The sequence below is a fragment of the Zea mays genome, chromosome 6 (genome assembly GCF_902167145.1).
Source record: "Zea mays cultivar B73 chromosome 6, Zm-B73-REFERENCE-NAM-5.0, whole genome shotgun sequence".
NCBI classification, from domain to species: domain Eukaryota; kingdom Viridiplantae; phylum Streptophyta; class Magnoliopsida; order Poales; family Poaceae; genus Zea; species Zea mays.
In genome coordinates, this window is record NC_050101.1 from 44,062,107 (window position 1) to 44,085,718 (window position 23,612).

Below are 23,612 nucleotides of genomic sequence, written 5' to 3' on the forward strand. Positions count from 1 at the left end.
AGTCAATTGTAAAGGATTTAAATGTAATTTTACGCAGGTTGCACCCTGTGCCTATAAATATGTGAACAGTACCCCGGCACTGTTCACGCGATCCTGTAATCACTGGCACATTACGCTTGAATTATTGCTTTCAGTCAAGGCGAAGGTATAAATGTGCCCAAATATTATGTTTTAATACTTATATATTCATATAATAAAATATGTGAGTATATTTTATACTTTATATTTCATTTCTCGTTGTTTGTTGTTTTACAAGTATGATCATGAAGGTGAAATCTTCGTGATATTTTACTCATAACCTTCGTCCGAAGCTCATTAAATCATTAGGGAGATAATGCTTCAGCGAACGAAGGACATTTAGGGTGTGTTTGGTTTGACTTTTGGCTTTGGTTTTTGCCCCCCTAAAAGCCAAAAGCCAACCAAAGGGCTGGATCCAGAAAGCAGCTTTTTCTAAAAGCCGATTTTCTCGTAGTGCAAATCTGAAAGCACCTCTGTACCTGCTTTTAGTGGCTTTTCGGATGGAACTGTGAAAACATATATCGAAAAAATTTTAACGACTTTTAGTGGTTTCCACCAAACGTTTTTTAGCTTTTTAACAGCTTACAGCCTACAGCAGCTTTTTCCACAGCTCACAGCCCACAACAACTTTTTTCACAGCCACAGCCCAACCAAACAGACCCTTATACTTAACATATTTGTGTTGTCTTTTTATTAATTCATAGCATTTGAAACAAGCTCCCAACAATAATCCTATTGAAATAAAAGAAACAAAGCAATTTTCGTGTGCTACAGTGCTAGCCAAGAAAAATCCACAAAATAACAAAAAAATAAATCAATTCATAATTTTCTATGGACACGACTAGTAGTATGCTTGTACCTGTACGCCAGGACCGCTGGAGAAATGGGAGTTCCTGGACGGCCGCTGGACGCGTAGCCTCGTAGACGAATGCGTGGCGCACGGCCGCCGTATTCGCGTACTGCTAATGGGCCTTTACAGCTAGGAAATACCTGGTGATGGGCCCTATTGTTTGGCGGGCCTGGTACGGCTGCCTCATTCGCCCACCTCTAGGGCCGTTGGATTGAAACGTTTGGTCTAAATAAAATTTTCACTCGTCCATCCAAAAAAAGTGTATAATACTTCAGTCTGAAAAAGGATCAAGCTCTGCCTGTCTCAGCTGTCCGAACAAACATTTATACATTTGGGTATTATTAGCATCGGTAAATAAAAACTAACGAGTGAATACAGTATATACTAATAGTGTATTAGCAGCAGCAATGCTTGTGAAAAGAAAACCGAGACACACTTAGCAATAATGATTAGTACTACATGCTTATTACCGAAGAACAACTATAGAAGTACTTTTAGCCATCGTCGTCCTACTGGAGCAAGGCTCTCACGGCTCCGCCATGTCCTTGGCGAACTCGCCGTCCTGAGGACGGCCGTCGACCACCACAGAGACGGGCACCTCGTCGGCGTTGCTCATGTCGTGCTGCTGGACCACGAGCACCGACGACGTCACCCCGTGGCCGGACGACGCGAGCGCGTCGCCGATGGGCCCGAGCTCCGGGTGCTCTGCCGGAACGACGGCGAGCTGCGCCACCATCGCGGACGGCAGCCGGCCCTTGCCGACGACCACCAGGCCGTACTCCCTGCTCTTCCCGATCGACACCACCTCCTCGATCACGTTGCCCACCACCACCCGCTCCTCGAACCGCACCAGGGACCCCATCCTCTGCCGGAACTCCGCCACAGCCGCCTCGTCCAGCTCCTGCACGCACGCACCATGAATTGTTCATGCAACACCCAAAAAAAAAACAGAATGTAATCTAGTCCGATCAGAAGTGTGCTGTGATGGGATTAATTGCGCGTCAAACAGTAAGAGACTAAGAGCTGATATGTGATATGATGCAAGTTACCTTCTCCTTGCCGGCGTCGACGACGGCCGTGGAGAACGTGTAGCTCCGGTCGGCGTTCTTGGTGTGGGACGGGCGCAGCGTGACCTCGGACTGCTCCTCGCTACCGGCCTTGCCATCAACGAACCGCACGACGGTGACCTGCACGCCGGGGTGCTCGGCCATCCTCCCGGCGAGCTCGAGCGCCTCCCTGTCGTCGGGCCCGCCGAAGAACACGACGCAGACGCCGTGCGCCACCTGCTCCGAGCTGACCTGCTCCCCGCCGCCGAAGCCGCGGTCGACGAGGACGGCGACGGAGCAGGGCGCCTCGCGGAGGATCCGGCGGTTGACGGCGCGCCACTCGGGCCCGAGGTTCTCGACGTCGTCGCCGCCGCCCGTGTGGCGCTTGTGGAACGGCAGCACGACGAGGGAGACGCGCTTGTCCTCGGCCACGGCGGTGACGTCGTCGTGCATGGTGTGGAGCGCGGACACGGCGGCCATGGCGCGGACGTGGACGTGGCCGAGCTGCGCGTACGTGTCGAAGGCCACGTCCACCTGGTCGTGCGGCTCCCCCGCGCGGCGCGGGCGCAGGAACGGCAGCCCGTTCCGGCGCGCGGCGCGCGCCATGAGGATGGAGGAGGTGCGCTCCGTCAGCTCCACCATGCGGAGGATGTAGAGCTTGACGAGTCGGCGTGGCTGCGTGTGGCCACGGATGGTCTCGATGAGGTTGATCACCGCGGGCACGTCCTGCCCGCCGTGGATGCAGGCCAGCACGCGCAGCTCCATCGCGGCGCCGGCGCCGGCCGAGGCGGACGGCGAGGACGGCGCGGAGGGGTCGGGGCCCTGGAGCTTGCGCTGGTGCAGGCGCCTGCGGCCGGCGGCGCGCGCGGGCTTGTAGATAGCCATCACCGTGGGCGTGGTGATGAACGTGGTCACCAGCGCCATGAGCACCAGGATGGCGAATATCTCCTCGTTCAGAACCTGCACGCCGCATGCATTACCATGACATGTAATTTTTTACGACAAAATTAGTTCTTCTCGCTCGATCAGTTGCTCTCATGCTCTGTATTGGCGGCATAGTATTTTGCAGATGCCAAAGTCAAATTATATGTGACCAAATTATATTGACCGGTTTTGAGATGTTGATTTCAACAACCAACTATGGGAACCGGAACCATATAAGAGCATCTCCAAGTAAAAAGTTTCCTAAATCTCAATTTAAAAAGTTATTAAAAAAAACACGTCTCCAATGATACCCTAAATAATCTTGCTATTTTAGGGCCCCTTTGGTAGGGCTTATTTTTCAGTTTCGGCTCTGGCTCATGCAAAAGTGGTGCCAAACACCATTTTTTCAAATGGCTTCACCAGTGAAGTGCTTTTCCAAAATGAACTAGAAGGCATGAGCCAAAAAAAGTGGCTTACCCGGCTTCAGCTCACGTCATTTTTGCACAATAGCCCTCCCACCAGTCCAAATTATTTTTTTTGTCCTGCTCTCAATCCCTAGCCACGCACAATAACCCTCCCACCAGTCCAAACTATACAAGGGTCTTTCTAAAAAACAACCTATAAGCCGTTTTGCCAAATGATTTTTCAAAATGGCTTTGGCTCATCTAAAGAAGTGGCTTCACCTCGTGAGCCAGAGCCAAAGTCGTTTTTGGAGAAGCCAGAGCCCTGCCAAAGGGGCCCTTATTCTTCCCCCACAATCCCACATTTGGCAAGCCCACCAGAGAGACTCTCCAAAGTACTTTTTCGTATGAAATTCGTGTTTTGTGCCTTTTATTCTCTTATATTTTTTATTAATAAACTCTGAGCTACTACGATGGAAAAAATCTTACTGTATGTCAGATTTTTTTATTTCTGCAGTTTGCAACATTTTCCTAGAGAGCTTCAATCAAACAATTTAAGATTATATTTGGAATCGATGAATCCCAAATCATAGGGATTTGTGTCTGTCGTGCGCAGAGTTCATAACCATTGTAAGAACAATAAGATTTTTAATGGGAACAAAAAAACTTCATAGAAAGTGAGAGAGAGGAGTTCTCAGCTAGCATAATTTGAAATATTTAATAACTAAAAATAGAGAAATACTAGAAAACACATAAATTTTTACTCTCTATTATCATTTAGTAACTTCTTATATTTATCTTTAGGGAGTTTTTTATAAAACTAATGGAGATGGTCTAAATGGTCGTGCAAAGTACTATATTGCACTGTTGGTAGAGTGAAATTTAAAATAGAGAGTGAGATAGGGATACTGCTGGAGATAGTCTAACAATGAATAACTATGACACTTCTGGAACTGTCCTCCTTAATCCTACACTTACATGTTACAATACCCACTTGTTAGACTACCTCCTAGTAGAACGTGTATATCGGCGTGCAAAATAATGTTTTGCATTGTAGATTGTACCATTTATATAGTGAAGTTTAAAATAAAGAGTGAGATAGACGGTGCGATAGAAAGGCTGCTAGAAATAGCCTTAGTCACTACATCAAGTGTATTAGGGCATATTTGAATCCCAGAAGCTAAAACAAAAGTGAATAATGCAGTCATTTAGGAGCTATGATCCAAACGAAAAGGACTAAAATGATTTAAAAAATTATTTTAGTCACTTTTAACTTTTTCTGTTTAGATTTGCTTCTAAGTAATTAAATTGTAGTCACTTTTGCTTTAAATCATGAGATCTAAACATGAGCGCTTACTAATGTATGCATACTTCCTCGACATCTATAAAATCACGACATGTCTTAAAATAGTTGTTGTTTTCAAGATCTATAATTTCTATTTTAGTTATTTTATCCTTTTTTTATAACTATACATTTATTCATGACTGCAGAGCATATAAAATCCTTATGCTAACTTTATACAATCTTGTGAATATTTAGATACCAGAATTATATTAAATAAAAACATCATTAACGACCTTGTCTATTACTATAATTTAATATAAAATATATATTTATCAGATATCAAATATTAAAATAAAAACATGTAAAACTTTATATGATGTGGATCGTGTTTTTTAAGTTTGAACCGACGGTGGCAGTAAACATTAGTTAAGAGTCTTGGTCGGTAGCTTCGTCTCGCAGAGTCGCTCGGTGGAGACTTGGTCGGCAAGTGGACCGTCAAGAGTCTTAGACCTAATTTAGGCATCCAGATCCTGGGTACCCGTCACTCTAGTTACGAATTAGAAGTCGTTTTGAACAAGGTTTGAGTCAAACTTTATAAAACTTTGACTATAAATAAACGCTTTGTCCAAACGGAAATGACAAAAAGATAATAAAATAATAATTTAGTCACATTTAACTCTTTCTGTTTAGATTTGTTTCTAAGTAACTAAATTTTAGTCACTTTTGCTTAGGTCCTGAGATCCAAACATGAGCCCTTAGTCCCTTACTATAAAATGTATGCAAACATCCTGGAGATCTATAAAATCAAGTTGGCTCGTCTTAAAATAGTCGTTGTTTGCAAGATCTATAACTTTCATTTTAGTTATTTCATCCTTTTCTATCACAATACACTTATTCATGACTTGAGAGCATATAAAATCCTTATGCTAACTTTATACAATCTTGTGAATATTTAGATACCAGAATTATTTTAAATAAAAATGTCATTAACGACCTTGTCTATTACTATAACTTAATATAAAATATATCTTTATCAGATATCAAATATTAAAATAGAAACATATAAATTTTTCTATGTTATAAATAGTGTTTTTAAGTTTAAACCAGGGGTGGCAAACATCGGTTAAGAGCCTTGTCGATAGCTGTGGGGGATAGATATCCCCTGGGTCCACTAAAGAAGTAAAAGGCCTCACGAAAGGCCCAAGGGCCCAATAATTCGTAAGGTCATTCTTTCGTGGGCCTAGGGAAAGACAACCAACAAAGAAGAGAAGACGTGAAGACCCGGACGGCCCACAACGTCGAACGAATGAATCACAACAGAGACCCGACTTTCCCGCGCTGAAGCCCCCATGCAGCAGAGCCATGCGAGGATAAGTCGGCGAGGGTTACGTAGGGATAAACTCAAGAGGTTCACTATCTTTTAGCTACTTGTTGTTATCATATCACATGTACTGCCCCACGGTCGAGTATATAAGGCCTAGGGGGCACCCCTTCAGAACGATCGACCCTGTTCTACTTAGCCACCCACAAAAACTCTCTGCGCCCTCTATCCAGAGAATTCTCTTGTAACCACGCTCATAAACTCACCAGGACGTAGGGTGTTACGCACTTCTAAGCGGCCCGAACCTGTAAATCTTGTCCATTGTCCCTCGTGCGATAGGCACGAACCATTTTGCTACAGTCGTTGACACCGTCCTACTCCTAAAAACACCTTGAGGGGCAACCCCGGGTGTGCGGTCGGACCCAAAACACCGACAGCTGGCGCGCCAGGTAGGGGGTGTGTCGACGATCCAAGCTAGCTCAATGGCCGTCACCTTCCACAACAAGATCACCATGCGTCCCGGATCCATATTCTGCTTCGGGACAATCTCATCCGTGGCGGACGAAGAAGGAATCCTACACCGCCTCGCGGATCTGCCGGAACAGAAGTCTCCTCCAACAAACTCCGAAAATGCTGGAAAGACGATACCTCCGGCTCTTCGGAAAAAGATCGTCTCCGGGGAGGCTGGGGCGAGAAGCTCGCTGACCCGGAAGACTCCGCCGTCTACTTCCCCGACGAAAGAATGGACACGGGTCGTGAGAAAGAAGGAGACCAGGGGGAGGCCAGTCGTTCTTCCCGTTCCTCCGACCTCAAAGGAGAACGGAAAGAAAGTCGCCGCGACAGCAATACCGTTCTACCCCGACGTCCTCTTCATCGGGAGAGCAAAGTCGCCCGCCATCTCCGACGATGAACCGGCCGCGCCTGGAGAAGAACCGCCTCAGCGAGAATCCCGCCGACGAAGGAATCGACGCAGGAACGTTCGACGACATCACGCAGCTGGAGAACGGGATCCGGAGCAGCCTGTCTCGTGAGACGAGGTCTCAGAGATAGGAGAAACTCCGGAAGAACGCGTCTTCAGGGAACGAAGGAACTCCCGACGACGAGATCGCCGTCGGACTCAGGAGCAAGCCGAGCAAGATGCAAGGCAACGACGCGAGAATCCGCTCTTCGGGCGCAACCTGAACCCCGACTTCGCCCGAGCTATGAATACGCCGAGCGAAGTCGGAGGCGTTCTAGCCCGGATAGCTGACGGACTTCCTCGGACCCCCGACGCCGAGGGATACCGACGCCTGTTCACTCAGGCAGCCAACCATCTTCTACCGCTCGCTCACCCGCCGAACGATCTGCGACACGCCATCAACAGTCGCCGAGACACGCGAAGCTCTATCAATGCTTCGCGCGAACGACGGCACGAGAACAAAATTCGCCGTCGGGAGGAGTATGATCGAGATCATGGCTTCCCGACTCAAAGCCAGGCCACCCGAACTGAGTCGGCAACAGCTTCAACTGGTGGAACCACCCGGGGACGGTCGAGGAACCACCACCGCCACTCCCCTCCCCGGGACAGACGACATCCTCGACGACAGGAGGACACGTGCGGAGTATCTGCCCTTACTCCGCGCCTTAGGGCCATCCAATGGCCTCCCAACTTCAAGGTATCCAATGTCGACAAATATGAACCTAAGCAGGACCCAGGGGGCTGGTTGGCCGTCTACACCACCGCTGCTCGGGCTGCCGGGGCATCCGAGGACGTCATGACTGCGTATCTGCCCATCGTCCTCGGGCAAGACGCGCTGCAGTGGCTACGACATCTACCCCGACACTGCATCGACGACTGGGGAGACTTCAGTCGACGTTTCACCGCCAACTTCCAGTCTCTCTCCGACAAGCCAGCGCAACCATGGGACCTCAAATCCATCAAGCGCCGGGGGGATGAGACTCTCCGGTCATACCTTAAAAGGTTCCAGACCATGAGAAACCGCATCCCCGAGGTCACGGAGGCGGCCGTGATCGAGGACTTCTACAGAGGATCTAACGACTCGGCTTTCGTCCGAGCCATACTGCAAAAGGCGCCGACTACCTCCGAGGAGCTGTTCCGGGAAGCCGACCTCTACATCACCGCTGACGAGCGGGCCCAGGACCTCATCGGAGGAGCAAAGCCCGCACCGGCGGCACCACGACGCGACGCGAACCAGCCGCCCGACAAGCGCTGGGAGAAGAGGCCTCGCGAAGAGGTACACGCCGCCGGACCACCCGCCTCTCGCGCCCGAGGAGGACCTCGTGGAGGCGAACGCACGCTGGACGACATCCTCGACGCCCAGTGCTCGTACCACAAGGATATGCGCCACACTCTCCGCAACTGCCGGGATTTCAAGCACTCCGTCGGGCATGGCCGACCCTTCCAACCTCTACCACCTCCTCCGCCGAGGGGAGGACCAGATGAACCACGACAGCCCCATCAGCCGGAGGAGGGGGGAGGAGGAGCTTTCCCGCGCGTTAACAGGGAGGTCAACGTCATCTTCGGCGGACATGGGTCGCAGGAGAACAAGAGACAACAAAAGCTCAACGACCGCCAGATACTGGTGGCGACCACCGGCCCTCCCGCCCCGTACCGGTGGTCGGAGCACCCAATCACGTTCACTCGGGAGGATCAATGGCTCAACTTCGACCACCCGGGCAAATACCCGCTCCTCGTCGATCCGGTGATCCGAGAGAGCCGGGTGAAGAAGGTGCTAGTGGACGGGGGGAGCAGCATCAACGTCACCTTCCCCCGTACGCTTCAAGGCTTGGGAGTTCACCTCAAAGAGCTCCACGAGTCAGACACTCCTTTCTTCGGCATCGTGCCGACGGAAGGGGAATACCCGCTGGGCCACATCTACATGCCGGTCACCTTCGGGACTCCGGATAATTACAGAACCGAGTTCCTGAGGTTCGAGGTGGCGAACTTCGACTGCGGGTACAACGCCATCATCGGGAGGCCAGGGCTGGCCAAGTTCATGGCCATCCCACACTATACGTACATGATACTGAAGATGCCAGGACCACAAGGAATCATAACTGTGTGCGCCGACTTCCAAGGCGCCGCAGAATGTTTCCGAGTGGCCATCCAAGCAGCCCTCACCACCAAACCGTCAACGGTTCCTTCTACACCGGCGAACTCTAAGCCTGAAGAAGACCTCGTCGTGCCGGCAAACGAAGCTCAGGCCGCGACCTCTATGCGGCCGACTGAGGACACCAAGCGGATCAACCTGGGGTTCGCTGATGAGCGCAAGACGTCCATCATCAGCTCCAGTTTGAGCGACAAATAGGAAAGCGCGCTCGTCCAGTTCCTGCAAGATAACCGAGACGTATTCGCATGGCAACCTGCGGATATGCCGGGAGTCCCGAGGGAATTGGCCGAGCACAAATTGAAAGTCTATCCTCAGGCGAGGCCGATCCGGCAAAAGCTGCGTCGTTTTACGCCCGACAAGAGAGAGGCCATTCGTGCCGAGTTAGCTCGCTTGGTCGCGGCCGGATTTATTAGAGAAGTATTACACCCCGAGTGGTTAGCCAACCCTGTTCTTGTACTCAAAAAGAATAAAGTGGATTGGCGCATGTGCGTCGACTATACTGATCTCAACAAACACTGTCCGAAGGATCCCTTCGGGCTCCCGAGGATAGATCAGGTGGTGGATTCCACCGCTGGATGTTCGATGCTGTCTTTCTTAGATTGCTATTCCGGGTATCATCAGATTAGTTTGGCAAAAGAAGACGAGGAAAAAACGGCGTTCATCACCCCGTTTGGTGCTTTCTGTTATACCTCCATGCCGTTCGGCCTCAAAAACGCTGGAGCGACTTATCAGAGAGCTATTCAAACATGCTTAGCCGATCACTGGGGCAAGCGTGTGGAGGCTTACGTAGACGACGTGGTGATTAAAACGGAGAATCCAGAAAACTTCATTGAAGATTTACAGCTGGTTTTCAATAGCCTGAGAAGATATAGATGGAAGCTCAATCCTGAGAAATGCGTCTTCGGGGTACCAGCAGGAAAGTTACTCGGATTTATTGTCAGCCACCGGGGAATTGAAGCTAATCCAGATAAGATTGAAGCTATCATGAAGATGGAAGCTCCTCGATCGCAAAAGAAGGTTCAGCGACTCACTGGATGTATGGCAGCCCTGAGCAGATTCATATCCAGGCTGGGAGAAAAAGGTCTGCCATTTTATAAACTGCTGAAGAAGGTGGATAAGTTTCAATGGACTTCAGAGGCACAAGAAGCTCTAGATGCACTGAAGAAATTCCTGACAACACCGCCAGTATTGAAACCGCCCCGGCGAGCTGCGCCGACTCAGCCGGCTGAAGATCTGCTGTTATATATCTCTTGCACGACTCACGTGGTGAGCACTGCGTTGGTAGTCGAGCGAGCGGAAGAAGGGCATGCCTACCCGGTACAACATCCTGTCTACTTCATCAGTGAAGTTCTAGGCCCATCGAAGAAAAAGTATCCTCAAGTTCAGAAGCTATTATATGCAGTACTTCTAACTGCCCGCAAGCTGCGCCACTACTTTGACGACCACAAAGTCATAGTAGTTACTGGTTTTCCAATAGGGGACATTCTTCACAACAAGGAAGCCATTGACCGAATAGCCAAGTGGGCTTGCGAGTTGGGGTCCCATGATATCGAGTTCCGACCTCGCACTGCCATCAAAACTCAAGCACTGGTCGATTTCGTATCAGAGTGGACAGAACAGCAAGTGCCGGATAATCCAGAAACCGCAGAAGTATGGCGAATATATTTTGATGGCTCGCTGAAGCTGCAGGGAGCAGGAGCAGGAATTCTTTTCACTGCACCTGGAGGCGAGCACCTCAAATATGCTCTCCAGTTGCTATTCCCGGCCTCTAACAATGCTGCCGAGTATGAAGCTTTGATACACGGATTAAACATCGCCATATCACTGGGTGTCAAGAGACTGATGGTGTACGGAGATTCTCTGGTAGTCATCAGTCAAATAAACAAGGAATGGGATTGCTCAAGTGATTCAATGGGAAGATACTGCGCCGCCGTCCGAAAGCTAGAAGATAAATTCGAAGGTCTGGAGTTTCATCATATAGAAAGAGATCGGAACACGGCGGCTGATGTACTGTCCAAGCTTGGATCCGGTCGGACTCAAGTCCCGCCCGGGGTCTTCGTGCAAGAAATTCTCCAGCCAAGCATCTCGACGGATCAAATAGAAGAGTGCATTATCATAGATCAACCCGAGTCAGACTCTGATGACTGGAGGCAACCGATTATTAAATATATAAAGAATGAAGAAGAGCCAGATGACAAGAACTCGGCAGAGCGCATTGCCAGACAATTAGCTCACTATACACTCATTGGGGAGGTATTATACAGGAGGGGCGCGTCAGGCGTCCTCATGAAGTGCGTTCTCCCGTCCACCGGGAAGCAACTTCTGGAGGAAGTCCATGCAGGGCAGTGTGGAATACACGCAGCATCCAGAACATTAGTCGGGAAGGTTTTCAGGTCATGATTCTATTGGCCGACGGCGAAGAATGATGCAGCCGAGTTAGTTCAGAGATGCGAAGCTTCCCAATACCTGTCAAAGCAACAGCACATGCCAGCACAACAGCTACAAACCATACCAGTAACTTGGCCTTTCGCATGCTGGGGATTGGATATGATTGGACCTTTCAAGAAAGCTCAAGGAGGATACACCCATGTATTAGTGGCAATTGACAAATTCACTAAATGGATAGAGTTCCAGCCCATTGCCTCTTTAACCTCTGCTAAAGCCGTGGAATTCATACAAAGCATAATATTCAGATTTGGGATACCAAACAGTATCATCACTGACTTGGGATCCAACTTCACCAGTTCAGAATTCTTTGACTTCTGCGAGCAAAAAAGCATTCAGATCAAGTATGCATCTGTAGCCCATCCAAGAGCCAACGGGCAGGTTGAGCGAGCCAACGGAATGATATTGGAGGCACTTAGAAAAAGGGTCTTTGATAAAAATGAAAAATTCGCAGGAAAATGGATAAGAGAATTGCCTTATGTTGTTTGGAGCTTGAGAACCCAACCTAGCCGGGCCCTGCATGGAAACACTCCTTTCTTCATGGTCTATGGGTCGGAGGCAGTGCTACCTGCTGATCTCAAGTTTGGGGCGCCAAGATTGATCTTCGAAAGCATAGCAGAAGCCGAGGCCACTAGGATGGAGGATATTGACGCACTTGAGGAAGAACGACTGAATGCAGTGATTCAATCAGCACGATACCAGCAGACTCTAAGGCGCTACCACGACAAAGCTGTGCGGCAACGTTTCTTTTCGATGGGAGACCTCGTCCTCCGCCGAATTCTAACGGGGGAGGGACGGCACAAGTTATCGCCCTTATGGGAAGGACCTTTCATAGTAGCAGAAGTCACTCGTCCCGGATCATATCGCCTCACCCAAATGGATGGCACGGAAGTTGGGAACTCCTGGAACATAGAGCACCTCCGAAAGTTCTACCCCTAGCTGTATTTCAAAACAGTCGGAGCGACCATGTATTCTGTATAATGGAAATATGTCATCAATAAAGAGAGATTTCAAAGATACTTGGCTCATTTATGATTGATTCTTACTTAACTCGGGGTGACCACTATGCCCTACAAACGGAGCAATCGACTTAAGTCGGCAACGACTTAAGGCGGTGCAACATGCTCACGCTTACTCAACTCGGGGTGACCACTATGCCCTACAAACGGAGCAATCGACTTAAGTCGGCAACGACTTAAGGCGGTGCAACATGCTCACGCTTACTCAACTCGGGGTGACCACTATGCCCTACAAACGGAGCAATCGACTTAAGTCGGCAACGACTTAAGGCGGTGCAACATGCTCACGCTTACTTAACTCAGGGTGACCACTATGCCCTACAAACGGAGCAATCGACTTAAGTCGGCAACGACTTAAGGCGGTGCAACATGCTCACGCTTACTCAACTCGGGGTGACCACTATGCCCTACAAACGGAGCAATCGACTTAAGTCGGCAACGACTTAAGGCGGTGCAACATGCTCACGCTTACTTAACTCAGGGTGACCACTATGCCCTACAAAACGGAGCAATCGACTTAAGTCGGCAACGACTTAAGGCGGTGCAACATGCTCACGCTTACTCAACTCGGGGTGACCACTATGCCCTACAAACGGAGCAATCGACTTAAGTCGGCAACGACTTAAGGCGGTGCAACATGCTCACGCTTACTCTACCGGGGGTGACCACTATGCCCTACTAACGGAAGTTACCGGCTAAAAGTAATTGACGGCTTAAACCAGAATAGCATACTCGCGCTTATGCAGTTCAAGGGATGATCTCCATATCCCACAAACAAACTTCATAATCATCGTGCAGCGTTACCACAAACTTGCGAACTAATAAATTCTGATACAATAAGGGAGTAATCATGTCATTCGAATGATAAGCCGATAACCTCTAGCGAGTACTTGATTATGCTAACTGCGCGCTCAGAGCACGCGAACTGTTTCTTTATTTCCCAATGTCTTTCTCAGGGACGACCGATGAAGAAGGGCGATTCGAGGAATCAGGGGCAGCATTCACGTCGGCTCTTATATCTTCAGGGACAACCACGCCGGGTCTTCTCATCAAGATCCGTCCCGCCCGAATGGCCTTGTCCAGGGCCTTATCGCGCTGAGCTTTGAAAGTGACAACAGCTTCTTCAGCAACTTTAACAGCCTGCTGAGCAGTTTCTAACTCCTGAGCAAGGGATTTCTTAGAAGCTCGGAGTCCCTTGATGGTGACGTCCTTTGCCGATAGCAACTGTGTAAGGCGGGCCACTTCGTCCGAGGATTCTTGCAGTTGACGGCGCTGATTGTCAAGCTCCTCCATCGTAAAACGGTGGCTCCTCTCCAAGATGGTCAGCGAGTTACTGGAATCTCGGTACAATCTGTCCAAGTTGTCGCGAGAAGCAGCAAGGATGCGTTTTTCTTCCTACAAGCAAAAATCAACTCATTTAGAATCCAAGAGCATGATAAGGCGAAGCACAGGTTCGTAAGCTACCTTCTCAGAGTCAAGCTGAGCATGAAGAGAAGAACTCAGAGCGTTGGCATCATCCAAAGCCGCAGAGACCTGACTCAACTCGATCTGACTTTGAGAATACTTCTCCTCGAAGTCAGCGCATCGTCGAGCCATTTCAGCTTGATCTTGAGAGTGTTTTTCTTCAAGAACTGTGATCTGCCGAGTCATCCCTATCAAGAGGTATCCAAACAAAATGAGGTCAGAAGGTAAAACAACCCACGGGCAAGAACAAAGAAGAAGAAAGGACACTAACCAGCATTGGTGGCCTCCAACTCAGATACACGACCCCGAAGCAACACCGGATTCCAACGCTCAAGAGATGAAGCCACCTCCGGGATGGGAGCACCCTGCGACTTCAGCTGGCCGACCATTCCATCCACCAAAGCCTGATAAGAAGAGCGGATGAGCATAATGGCAACAATTCATGCAACATAAAGATCAAACTAAAGCACAGCACAACACCTGGAGGTTGGAGAAAAGCGAAGGGATCCCCAAGTCAGGAGAAATCAGCTGATGATCAGGTGCCAGACCACCGCTCGAAGCAGCTTGCAGCAGACCGGCAGGAACGAGCTTAGTACATTCAGCAGAGCTTAACGCCAGACCAGTGGGGATGCTGCCCTCCAAAGCGACCCCCTGATCCGGAGTTTGAGCCACCATCATGCCGCCAGAGTGTGGAGGTGAACCCACATGAACATCCATGGAAGTGCAGGAGGGAGACCTCGCTCGGACACCCTCGGGGGCTGGGTCAAGGTTGGCACTGCCCACTCGAGCCGGGTCACCCCCGGCAACACCCTCGGGGGCTGGGTAGTGGCCTACACTCCTCACCTGAGCTGAGTCCTCCCCGGCGACACCCTCGGGGGCTAGGCACATGTCAGCGCTATTCAAGGGATCCAAGCTCTCTGCCGTGACCACCTCTAAGGTTGACGGGCCTTCAGTTACTTCCATAGGATCAGGACGATCCAAATCATCATCCCGACCCTCGAGATCGTGCTCTAAGGTCGACGAGGCACGGGACGACCTCAACCCAGCATCTGGCACGGCTGCACAAGTTTCTGTTGCATCAACGTCTGCAGGTTCCAACAACAAGTTCTCAGGGACCATATCCTCTAGAGCTTGATCAAAATTGGCCATGGACAGTTCTTGCAGACCAATAAGAGCAGACAAGGCAGGAGAAGGAACCCCACTACTACCACCGCTAGCGACGAACTGCCGACTGTTTTTCCGAGTTAATGGAGTTTCATTCTCTTCCTCCTCATCTTCCACAGCAACAGCACAAACAGCATCCTCATTGGGGTCAGCAGCAGGCGGAGCACACCCATTGGGATCAATGTCAGCAAGGCCAGTTGCAGTCATTTCTTCGGCAGCGGGAGCTAAGGTGCTGGCATCCTCGTCAAAGCTGGACACTCGCCGGAGGCGTCTTCTTTTCTTCTTCTGCTCATCAGCAGAAGGCTCGGGCTGACTGGTTCGGCTAGGACGCCTCGGGCGAGTATTGACAGGTTTCAAGACATCCAAGGTCGCATCAACCTCTGGAAGGGGCACCACTGCCAATGTGCCATCCGGAGCAGTATCAGATGAATCCTCAGCTAGCAGATCGAGCATGTCATTTATGTCTGCATCACTGGAGTTCAGGGGCACTTCAAAATAAACCCGCCGTTCATCATCAGGTATTTCCCCGAGCGAAGCAACTAAGGAACGGACCTCTTCAGCAGAAGGTCGCACTCTAAGACCCAAATTGCTATCTGTCACGGGCGGATTAGACACAAAAAGAGTGAAATCTTTGGGAGAAGGCAGGTTCCAAGCCGAGTATGCCACTGGAGCTCCAACGTTTGAAACTTTACCCCTGAGGATCATTTCGAGTCGACTCACCAAATCAACAGAAGGAATTCTTCTATTAGTAACTCGGGTTGAGTCGGCCAGCCCTCGGTAAAGATATGCTGGATAGGCCCTGTCCTTCAGCGGCTGAATGTTCTTGAAAACAAAATCTGTGACCACAGCTTCGGCAGTCAGACCTCTCTCTTTCAGTAATCCAACTTCAGTAAGCAACACGCCTGCCTCGGCCACTTCTTGGTCCGTGGGAGACTCAGTCCAACTTGGAGTTCGAATGTCTGGTTGTCTTCCTGAACGGGAAGGGAGAGAATTTCCATAATTATCCATTATAAACCACTCCAGACGCCAACCTTTAATGCTGTCTTTGAGGGGTATCTCGAGGTACTCGGTCTTCCGCCCCCGGCGCATCTCTAAACTGGCACCCCCGACCAATTGATGTTGCCCCCCAGCCATCCCAGGGCGGCAGTGATACAGATACTTCCATAAGCCAAAATGCGGCAGCACGCCAAGATAAGCTTCGCAAAGGTGAACGAAAATAGAGATTTGGAGAATGGAGTTAGGGTTCAAGTGAGTCAGGTTGATGTGATAAAAATCAAGGATGCCACGGAAAAAAGGAGATATGGGAAGGCCGAGGCCGCGAAGAAGGAAAGGAGTGTAAACCACTGACTCGTGGGTATCTTCGGTTGGGACGGTAGTCCCGTGGCAAGCACGCCAAGAACAGAGTTCCCGTGGAGGGAGAACACCGATGGAGACAAGGCGGAGAAGCTCAACTTCAGAAATCACAGACATATGGTTACCTGCGAAGGGTAACTGACTGTTGGGGTCGATGGCAGGGATCACTGCGGCAGACGAGTTCGCAGTCTTCCTCTTGGGCGCCATCTGGCTTCTCGCTGGCGAAACAGAGCAGGAGGCGAGAGGCAGAGAAAACTCAGATGCGGAAATGCAAGAACTAGGGCACGGAAAGCAAAGGCGGCTAAAAGCGCGACTCTTAAGGGATATTCTTGAGCCAGATACCTTTTCAAAAGTGCCCAGTCATCACCCGGCGGTCATCTCCGAAATCCCAGCATGCCACGTAGATATCCAACAGTTATTTCCAAGAAAGCCAATATGCCACCTCATCACTCGGTCGTTTTCCTCAAAATAACTTGAGAAGCCGACCTTCAATCACTTGGCGCTGCCTCTAAAACGCCGACCACGTGCTCAATCGCTCGGCATTACTTCTAAAATGCCGACGCCGACCTTCAATCACTCGGTGTTGCCTCTAAAACGCCGACCACGTGTTCAAACGCTCAGCATTACTTCTAAAATGCTGATGCCGACATTTAATCACTCGGCGTTATTTCTAAAATGCCAGCCGCGTATTTTGTCGCTCGGCATTACTTCTAAAATGCCGACGCCGACCTTCAATCACTCGGTGTTGCCTCTAAAACGCCGACCACGTGTTCAAACACTCAGCATTACTTCTAAAATGCTGATGCCGACATTTAATCACTCGGCGTTATTTCTAAAATGCCAGCCGCGTATTTTGTCGCTTAGCATTACTTCTAAAATGCCGATGCCGACCTTCTATCATTCGGCATTGCCTCTAAAACGCTGGTCTTGTGTTCGATTGCTCAGTGTTACTTCTAAAACGCTGATGTCAATCTTCACATCGCTCGGCGTTGTTCCTACTATATCAAAAAGAATCAGTTCAACATTCAGCAAAAGCAATGACAAGTCATCAATAAGAGGGGATAAACGACAGACTTCATTAAAGGGAAGTTAACGAGCTTACAAACCAACTCTTTACGAGTTGGTACTTCCCTAATTCTACTCTACATTACTACTACTACTAAACTACAATATACTACTCTACATTACCACTACTACTAAATTACACTAATTACTACTACATTATTCTAGCTATACTAAACTATACTAATATCTAAGAAGACCAGTGGCGTCTAGCCACTGGCCCTGCCCCTGCCGCCGCCGCCGCCCTTGGTGCTGCCCCTGCTGCTGCCCTTGGTGCTGTCCCTGCTGCCGTCGCCGCCGCCCCTGCCACTGCCGTCGCCGCCGCCCCTGCCACTGCCGTCGCCGTCGTCGTCGTCGTCGTCGTTGTCGTCATCGTCATCTTCACCCTCGTCGTCGCCGTCCGAGTCCTCCTCATCCGAGGAGTACTCCGACTCATCCGAGCCTTCGAGCCCGGCGCGCTCGACGGCCCGGATGTACGTCCAGACCTCCGCGGCTATCCCCTGGGAGTCGTCCGAGTCATCGGACGACGCCGGGGGAGAGACGGGAGCCGGAGACCCCTCGGGCTCGGAGGAGAACTCCTCCTCCGAGTATTCCGAGTCACCAAACTCCTCCGATGGAGGAGTCGGCTCACGCTTGCGCTTGTTGTTCTTGCCCATGGTTGAAGCTTTGGAAGAGAAGAAAGGGAAGAGGCAGTAAGGAGCAGCGAAGAGATGTGAAGAAACCAGAGAAGCAAAGGGGTTTATTTATAGAAGGGAAAGGCAACCGCTCACTTCTAACCGCGGTCACTGAACAGTCGCAAGGCATTCAATAAGCACTTCCACCCACCCGAAGACACGTCGGACGGCGGACGCCGTTTCATGCAACACTACACCCATTGGGACTCCAGTCAACAGCGCAAAGGATATGATTACACTAGCCGTCCCATCGCATTACTACTCAGAGGCAACCGGCTAAAACACTCAGCGTACCAAGCCGTCCCTTGCCCACACCCATTGGGGGGGACGCCCAGGAATTATCAGTATATTTTTCAAACGGTCACATCCGTGCAGGGCATGCAGTGAATACCTCAAGACAAAAATGAGATATCAGTAAGGATCAGAGGAAAGCCAAATATAACCAGCAAAGTACAAGATATGGCCGACAGAAACGACGTGAAGACTAGACAGAGAACGTCCGTCAAACGTCCAATCAATCGCAGAAGCAAATAAATTGCACTACCTAGCAAGATATGGATGGATCGCGAACTCGGCTGCTAAAGACAAAATATACGCTGACCTTTGCAACAAAATATTGATGACATAATGCTGACCTCTAAAGCGTAATGCAAGATAGCCTCATGCCAGTTTCCACAAGCGAAAGAAAGACCTTCGAATGGATTATCCTTAAAAAATCCATTTGAAGGTCGGGGGCTACACCCATTGGGTGCACCTCCGGTGCACCCCATGGAATATTGTTCTAAACCGACATAGCGCCGACTTCTAAGGCGTAGAGCAAGATTGAAAAGATTAATCCTCAACCGAGATGCAGGAGCGCGAATGGAGATAACCTTTGGAAGAAGACCTTCGAGTAGATTATCTTCTGAAATCTACTCAAAGGTCGGGGGCTACACCCATTGGGTGCACCTCCGGTGCACCCAATAAAATCCAGGGTCTTACAATCCAAAAATGCCGACCTCTAAGGCACAAGCACAAAACCAAACTTTGGTCGGACGAGCGATCAGAGTCAAAGAAAACAGCAGGAAGTCATTTTTTGGACCTTGGATCTTTGGGTTGATTACCTCTAAATCAACCCAAAGATCGGGGGCTTGTGGGGGATAGATATCCCCTGGGTCCACTAAAGAAGTAAAAGGCCTCACGAAAGGCCCAAGGGCCCAATAATTCGTAAGGTCATTCTTTCGTGGGCCTAGGGAAAGATAACCAACAAAGAAGAGAAGACGTGAAGACCCGGACGGCCCACAACGTCGAACGAATGAATCACAACAGAGACCCGACTTTCCCGCGCTGAAGCCCCCATGCAGCAGAGCCATGCGAGGATAAGTCGGCGAGGGTTACGTAGGGATAAACTCAAGAGGTTCACTATCTTTTAGCTACTTGTTGTTATCATATCACATGTACTGCCCCACGGTCGAGTATATAAGGCCTAGGGGGCACCCCTTCAGAACGATCGACCCTGTTCTACTTAGCCACCCACAAAAACTCTCTGCGCCCTCTATCCAGAGAATTCTCTTGTAACCACGCTCATAAACTCACCAGGACGTAGGGTGTTACGCACTTCTAAGCGGCCCGAACCTGTAAATCTTGTCCATTGTCCCTCGTGCGATAGGCACGAACCATTTTGCTACAGTCGTTGACACCGTCCTACTCCTAAAAACACCTTGAGGGGCAACCCCGGGTGTGCGGTCGGACCCAAAACACCGACAATAGCTCCGTCTCGCAGAGTCATTCGGCAGAGGTTTGGTCGGTAAGTAGACCTTCAAAGGTCATAGACCTACTTTAGACACCTGGTTCTAGGGTATCTGTCACTCTAGTTACGAATTAGACGTCGTTTTGAACAAGGTTTGAATCAAACTTTATAAAACTTTGATTATAAATAAGCGTTTTATTATTTAGTTTTGAAATCTAATAGTAGTCATACGTGCGGATTTATCTTAGAAAATAATTTTTCAAAAGTATAAGTAAAAATGTATTAATAGTTGATACGTATTTTAATAAAAAAATATTGGTTTGAAGGCCGTGTTGCTTTCTTAATCAACATGTAATTTTGAACAGGATGGAATATAATTTTTTTCTATGTTGTGGACTGTGTTTTTGAAGTTTGAACCGGCGGTGGCAGTAAACGTGCGTTTGTCTACAAGGTGCATATCCCACCTTCCAACGCACCGCACAGCCGGCGTGACACGACATACTAGCAGCCAAGAGAAGAAGATTCATGCCGATGACGTCCCCGTGATGGCCTAGAAGAAACCTAGGACTAGCAGAGCTGCCATGGCCCATGGTGTGCAGCACTGCTACTACTAGCAAGTTCCTGGGCAGCACTTGCATGACGACGGATGACACGCGACCATGCATGCATGCATGTAGGTAGAGTAGGAGGCTGCATGCATAAACGGTCCAGCCAGCTCGAGCACACATCATCATCAGTTCAGCACCAACGGGCGGCGGGAACCAGGTGACCTCTGCTTTACTAAAGTCCTCACATGACTCCTCTTTTGACTTGATGCATTCATGCGCTCTACAGTGTCCATGCACGGCAAAGTTCCGTCTCCTTTCTTTGTTAAAATTTTAATTAAAAAAAAGAAGAAGAAAAGCCAACAAAAACAAACATCGCACCGAACTACTAGTGTGGCAAATGTTTTCTTGAAAACGTGTACCGAACTAATAGCATGCAAAATGTTTTTGGATACGTGTCTGTACCACGTAGCAAAGCATATAGTACGCCTAGCTATGTAGGAGGAGAAGTAGAAGGTCGACTCCGTACCTTGCGCTCCCTGCCGATGTTGAGCACGATGAGCTCGACGAGGCCCTTGGTGTTCATGACGACGCCGAGCACGAGCGCCTCCCGTGCCCCCATCCCGCACGCCATGGCCACCCCGAAGGTGCCGACGATCTTGCCCGCGCAGGCTGTGCCGATGACGAGCGCGAGCATGGCCCAGGCCTCGCCGCCCCGCACGGTGGCCACGTCCGTCTTGAGCCCGCTGGAGGCGAAGTAGAGCGGCAGGAGGAGCTCCGACACGATGTCCTCCACGCGCGCCGTCACGCGCGCCGCGAACCCGCCTTCCTTGGGCACCGTGAGCCCGAACACGAAGGCGCCGAAGATGGCGTGGATGCCGATCACGTCCGTCGCGAACCCGGACGCCAGCACCCCCGCCAGCGTCACCGCCACCCACGCCTCGCTGCTGTCCCCCGCCGCGTCCGCGCGCCGCGCCACCCACGCCATCGCCGGCTTCACGGCCACCATCCACGCCGCCACGAACGCCGCGCCGCAAAGCAGCACCCACACCGACACCACCGGGCTGCGGTGCTGCTGCTGCTGGCTCGTCCCCGCGGCGTCGCCAGACCCTGATATAGCGACGGCCAGCGCCAGCAGCACCCAGGCCGCCACGTCGTTGAAGGCGGCGGCCGCCAGCGCCGTCTCCCCGATCGGGGTGGTCAGGAGCTTCAGCTCGGCCAGGATGCGCGCCATGACGGGGAACGCCGTGATGGAGAGCGCCACGCCCATGAAGACGAGGAACGGCGCGTACCCTGCCTGGTCGGCGCCCGGGACGGCGGCGCGGAGCACGAAGGCCACGCCCACGCCGCACGCGAACGGGAGCGAGATGCCGGCCGCCGCGATGGCGAAGGCGCGCCGCCCGCTGCGGCGCACGGACCGGAGGTCCAGCTCCAGCCCCACCAGGAAGAGGAAGAAGAGGAGGCCGAGGCTGGCCACGGACTCCAGCACTGGCGCGCTCCACGGCGGGAACAGCGCGCGGAGGTACGCCTTGTTGCGGCCCAGCGCCGAGGGGCCCAGCAGGATCCCCGCCACGATCTCCGCGATCACCTTGGGCTGACGCAGCGGACGGAGCAGGAACGCCAGCAACCGGCTCAGCACCAGGATCAGCAGCGCCTGCAGGATAAGCAGCGGGAACGCGAAGTGCAGCGGGTCGTCGCCCTGCCACACCCCGTTCGACGACGTCTTCACGGCCGCCATCTCCTCCGACGACACCACCGACGACGACATGTTGCTTATTGGCCGACGAGCGAGCGAAGATGACGATCGAGTGGTGTGGTTCAAAGTTCAAACGTACAGGATCGAGGTCGGGCTGGGATCGCCGGCTACTTCATCGGCTCCAGCTCCTTGGGGTTTTCAACGGGCGTCCCATGGCAGTGCAGCGATGTGCGGGGCTCCCGTGATTCCATTGCCATCGCCATTGGCCATTGGGTCTACTCTTGTGTGCTCTCGGGAGTTGAGAGTGAGAGACGGATGGGACTCTCGCTTTGTGTTGTTGCATGTGAATGTGAAGCGTGATGGTCATGCCGGGTCACTGCCACGTGGGCCTCCAGATCTCTCTCACTAGAGTAGTAGTAGTATACTATTCATTCGAGGGTTTTTCAGCTTCCATGTACACAGTACTCTACCACTGACTCAGTTGCAAACGAATTAAATCGATGTTTTAACTGATGCGCACGTAGAGAGATAGAAGAGAGAGGGGATGCTCGTCCATCACCTTGTATATTTTGCCGGCCGGTGCCAAATACTAGGATATTATTCTCTTGAAATACACCATACCGTTGATAATAGAGTACAAAACATAAAAACACATGTAGATAGATGCGAACGTGAGTTTAAAGTCAACAACCACAGATCGATTATCTATTTATACATAATTTTAATATTTTTTATCATCTGAATGTGAGAAAAAGAAAGAAGTGAATGAAAAGGAAGATGTGACGTAAGACGGTAGTGGAACAATGGAAACTGTTGAATTATATAATAGAGATAGAGGCCTCGTTCAGTAGGTTGTCCCACCTCTAAATCTCTAATGTATAAAGCATATGAGGTATACATAGGGGTGAAAATGGTTTCGGAATTTTTGGAATTCCAGAAACCGATTTCGAAATTTTTCGACCAGAATCACCGGTAACAGTATTTTTTGAAAACGAAAACGGTTTTCGGAATTTTCTATCGGAATCGGAATCGGCGTGGTGTTTTACCGACCGTTTCCTTCGGTTACCGGTTTTTGTCGGAAATTACCGGATTTGTGTCTCGGAATTTCCTGGAATTCTGTCTCGGAATTTTTTTCGGAATTTTCCAGCATGTGATTTTTTTCGCATCGTCTGTACGTCTTTGGATCAGGATTACTTATTTTTGTATTTTTTGGACGCTTTAAGATTTTTTTGGGGATAGATGGTGTTGAAAGGCAGTTGAGATTAACGATTTGGTCTCTCGAACGAATCCACTATTTTCTATGCACATGTTATGTATTAGTAATATATAATGATAGAGAGCCGACAGTCTGTCTTTTCCGCACACTAGATTTTAGGGTTTTCCTGTGAGGCTGTGAAAAAACTCTTTATGTGAGGAAAAAATATTTCATGAGTAAGCATGTCATGTCAGCTAAACCGAGTGGATATTGTGAATTTGGAGTCTGTGAACTTGTGATCTTTATGAACT

The 23,612-nt window shown here is 50.2% G+C and overlaps 1 protein-coding gene across 1 annotated transcript; it reads right to left on the reverse strand.

Annotated features, from left to right (window-relative positions):
• Positions 1 to 1,117: 1,117 nt before the first annotated feature.
• On the reverse strand, positions 1,118 to 22,475 carry LOC103629239 (cation/H(+) antiporter 20). The gene is made up of 3 exons (XM_008650413.4): positions 20,940 to 22,475; positions 1,918 to 2,874; positions 1,118 to 1,769 (listed from the first exon to the last, which is right to left on the reverse strand). The coding sequence occupies exons 1-3, from the start codon at positions 22,176 to 22,178 to the stop codon at positions 1,395 to 1,397; spliced, it is 2,571 nt and encodes an 856-aa protein (XP_008648635.1). The 5' UTR covers positions 22,179 to 22,475; the 3' UTR covers positions 1,118 to 1,394.
• Between the last annotated feature and the right edge of the window lie 1,137 nt (positions 22,476 to 23,612).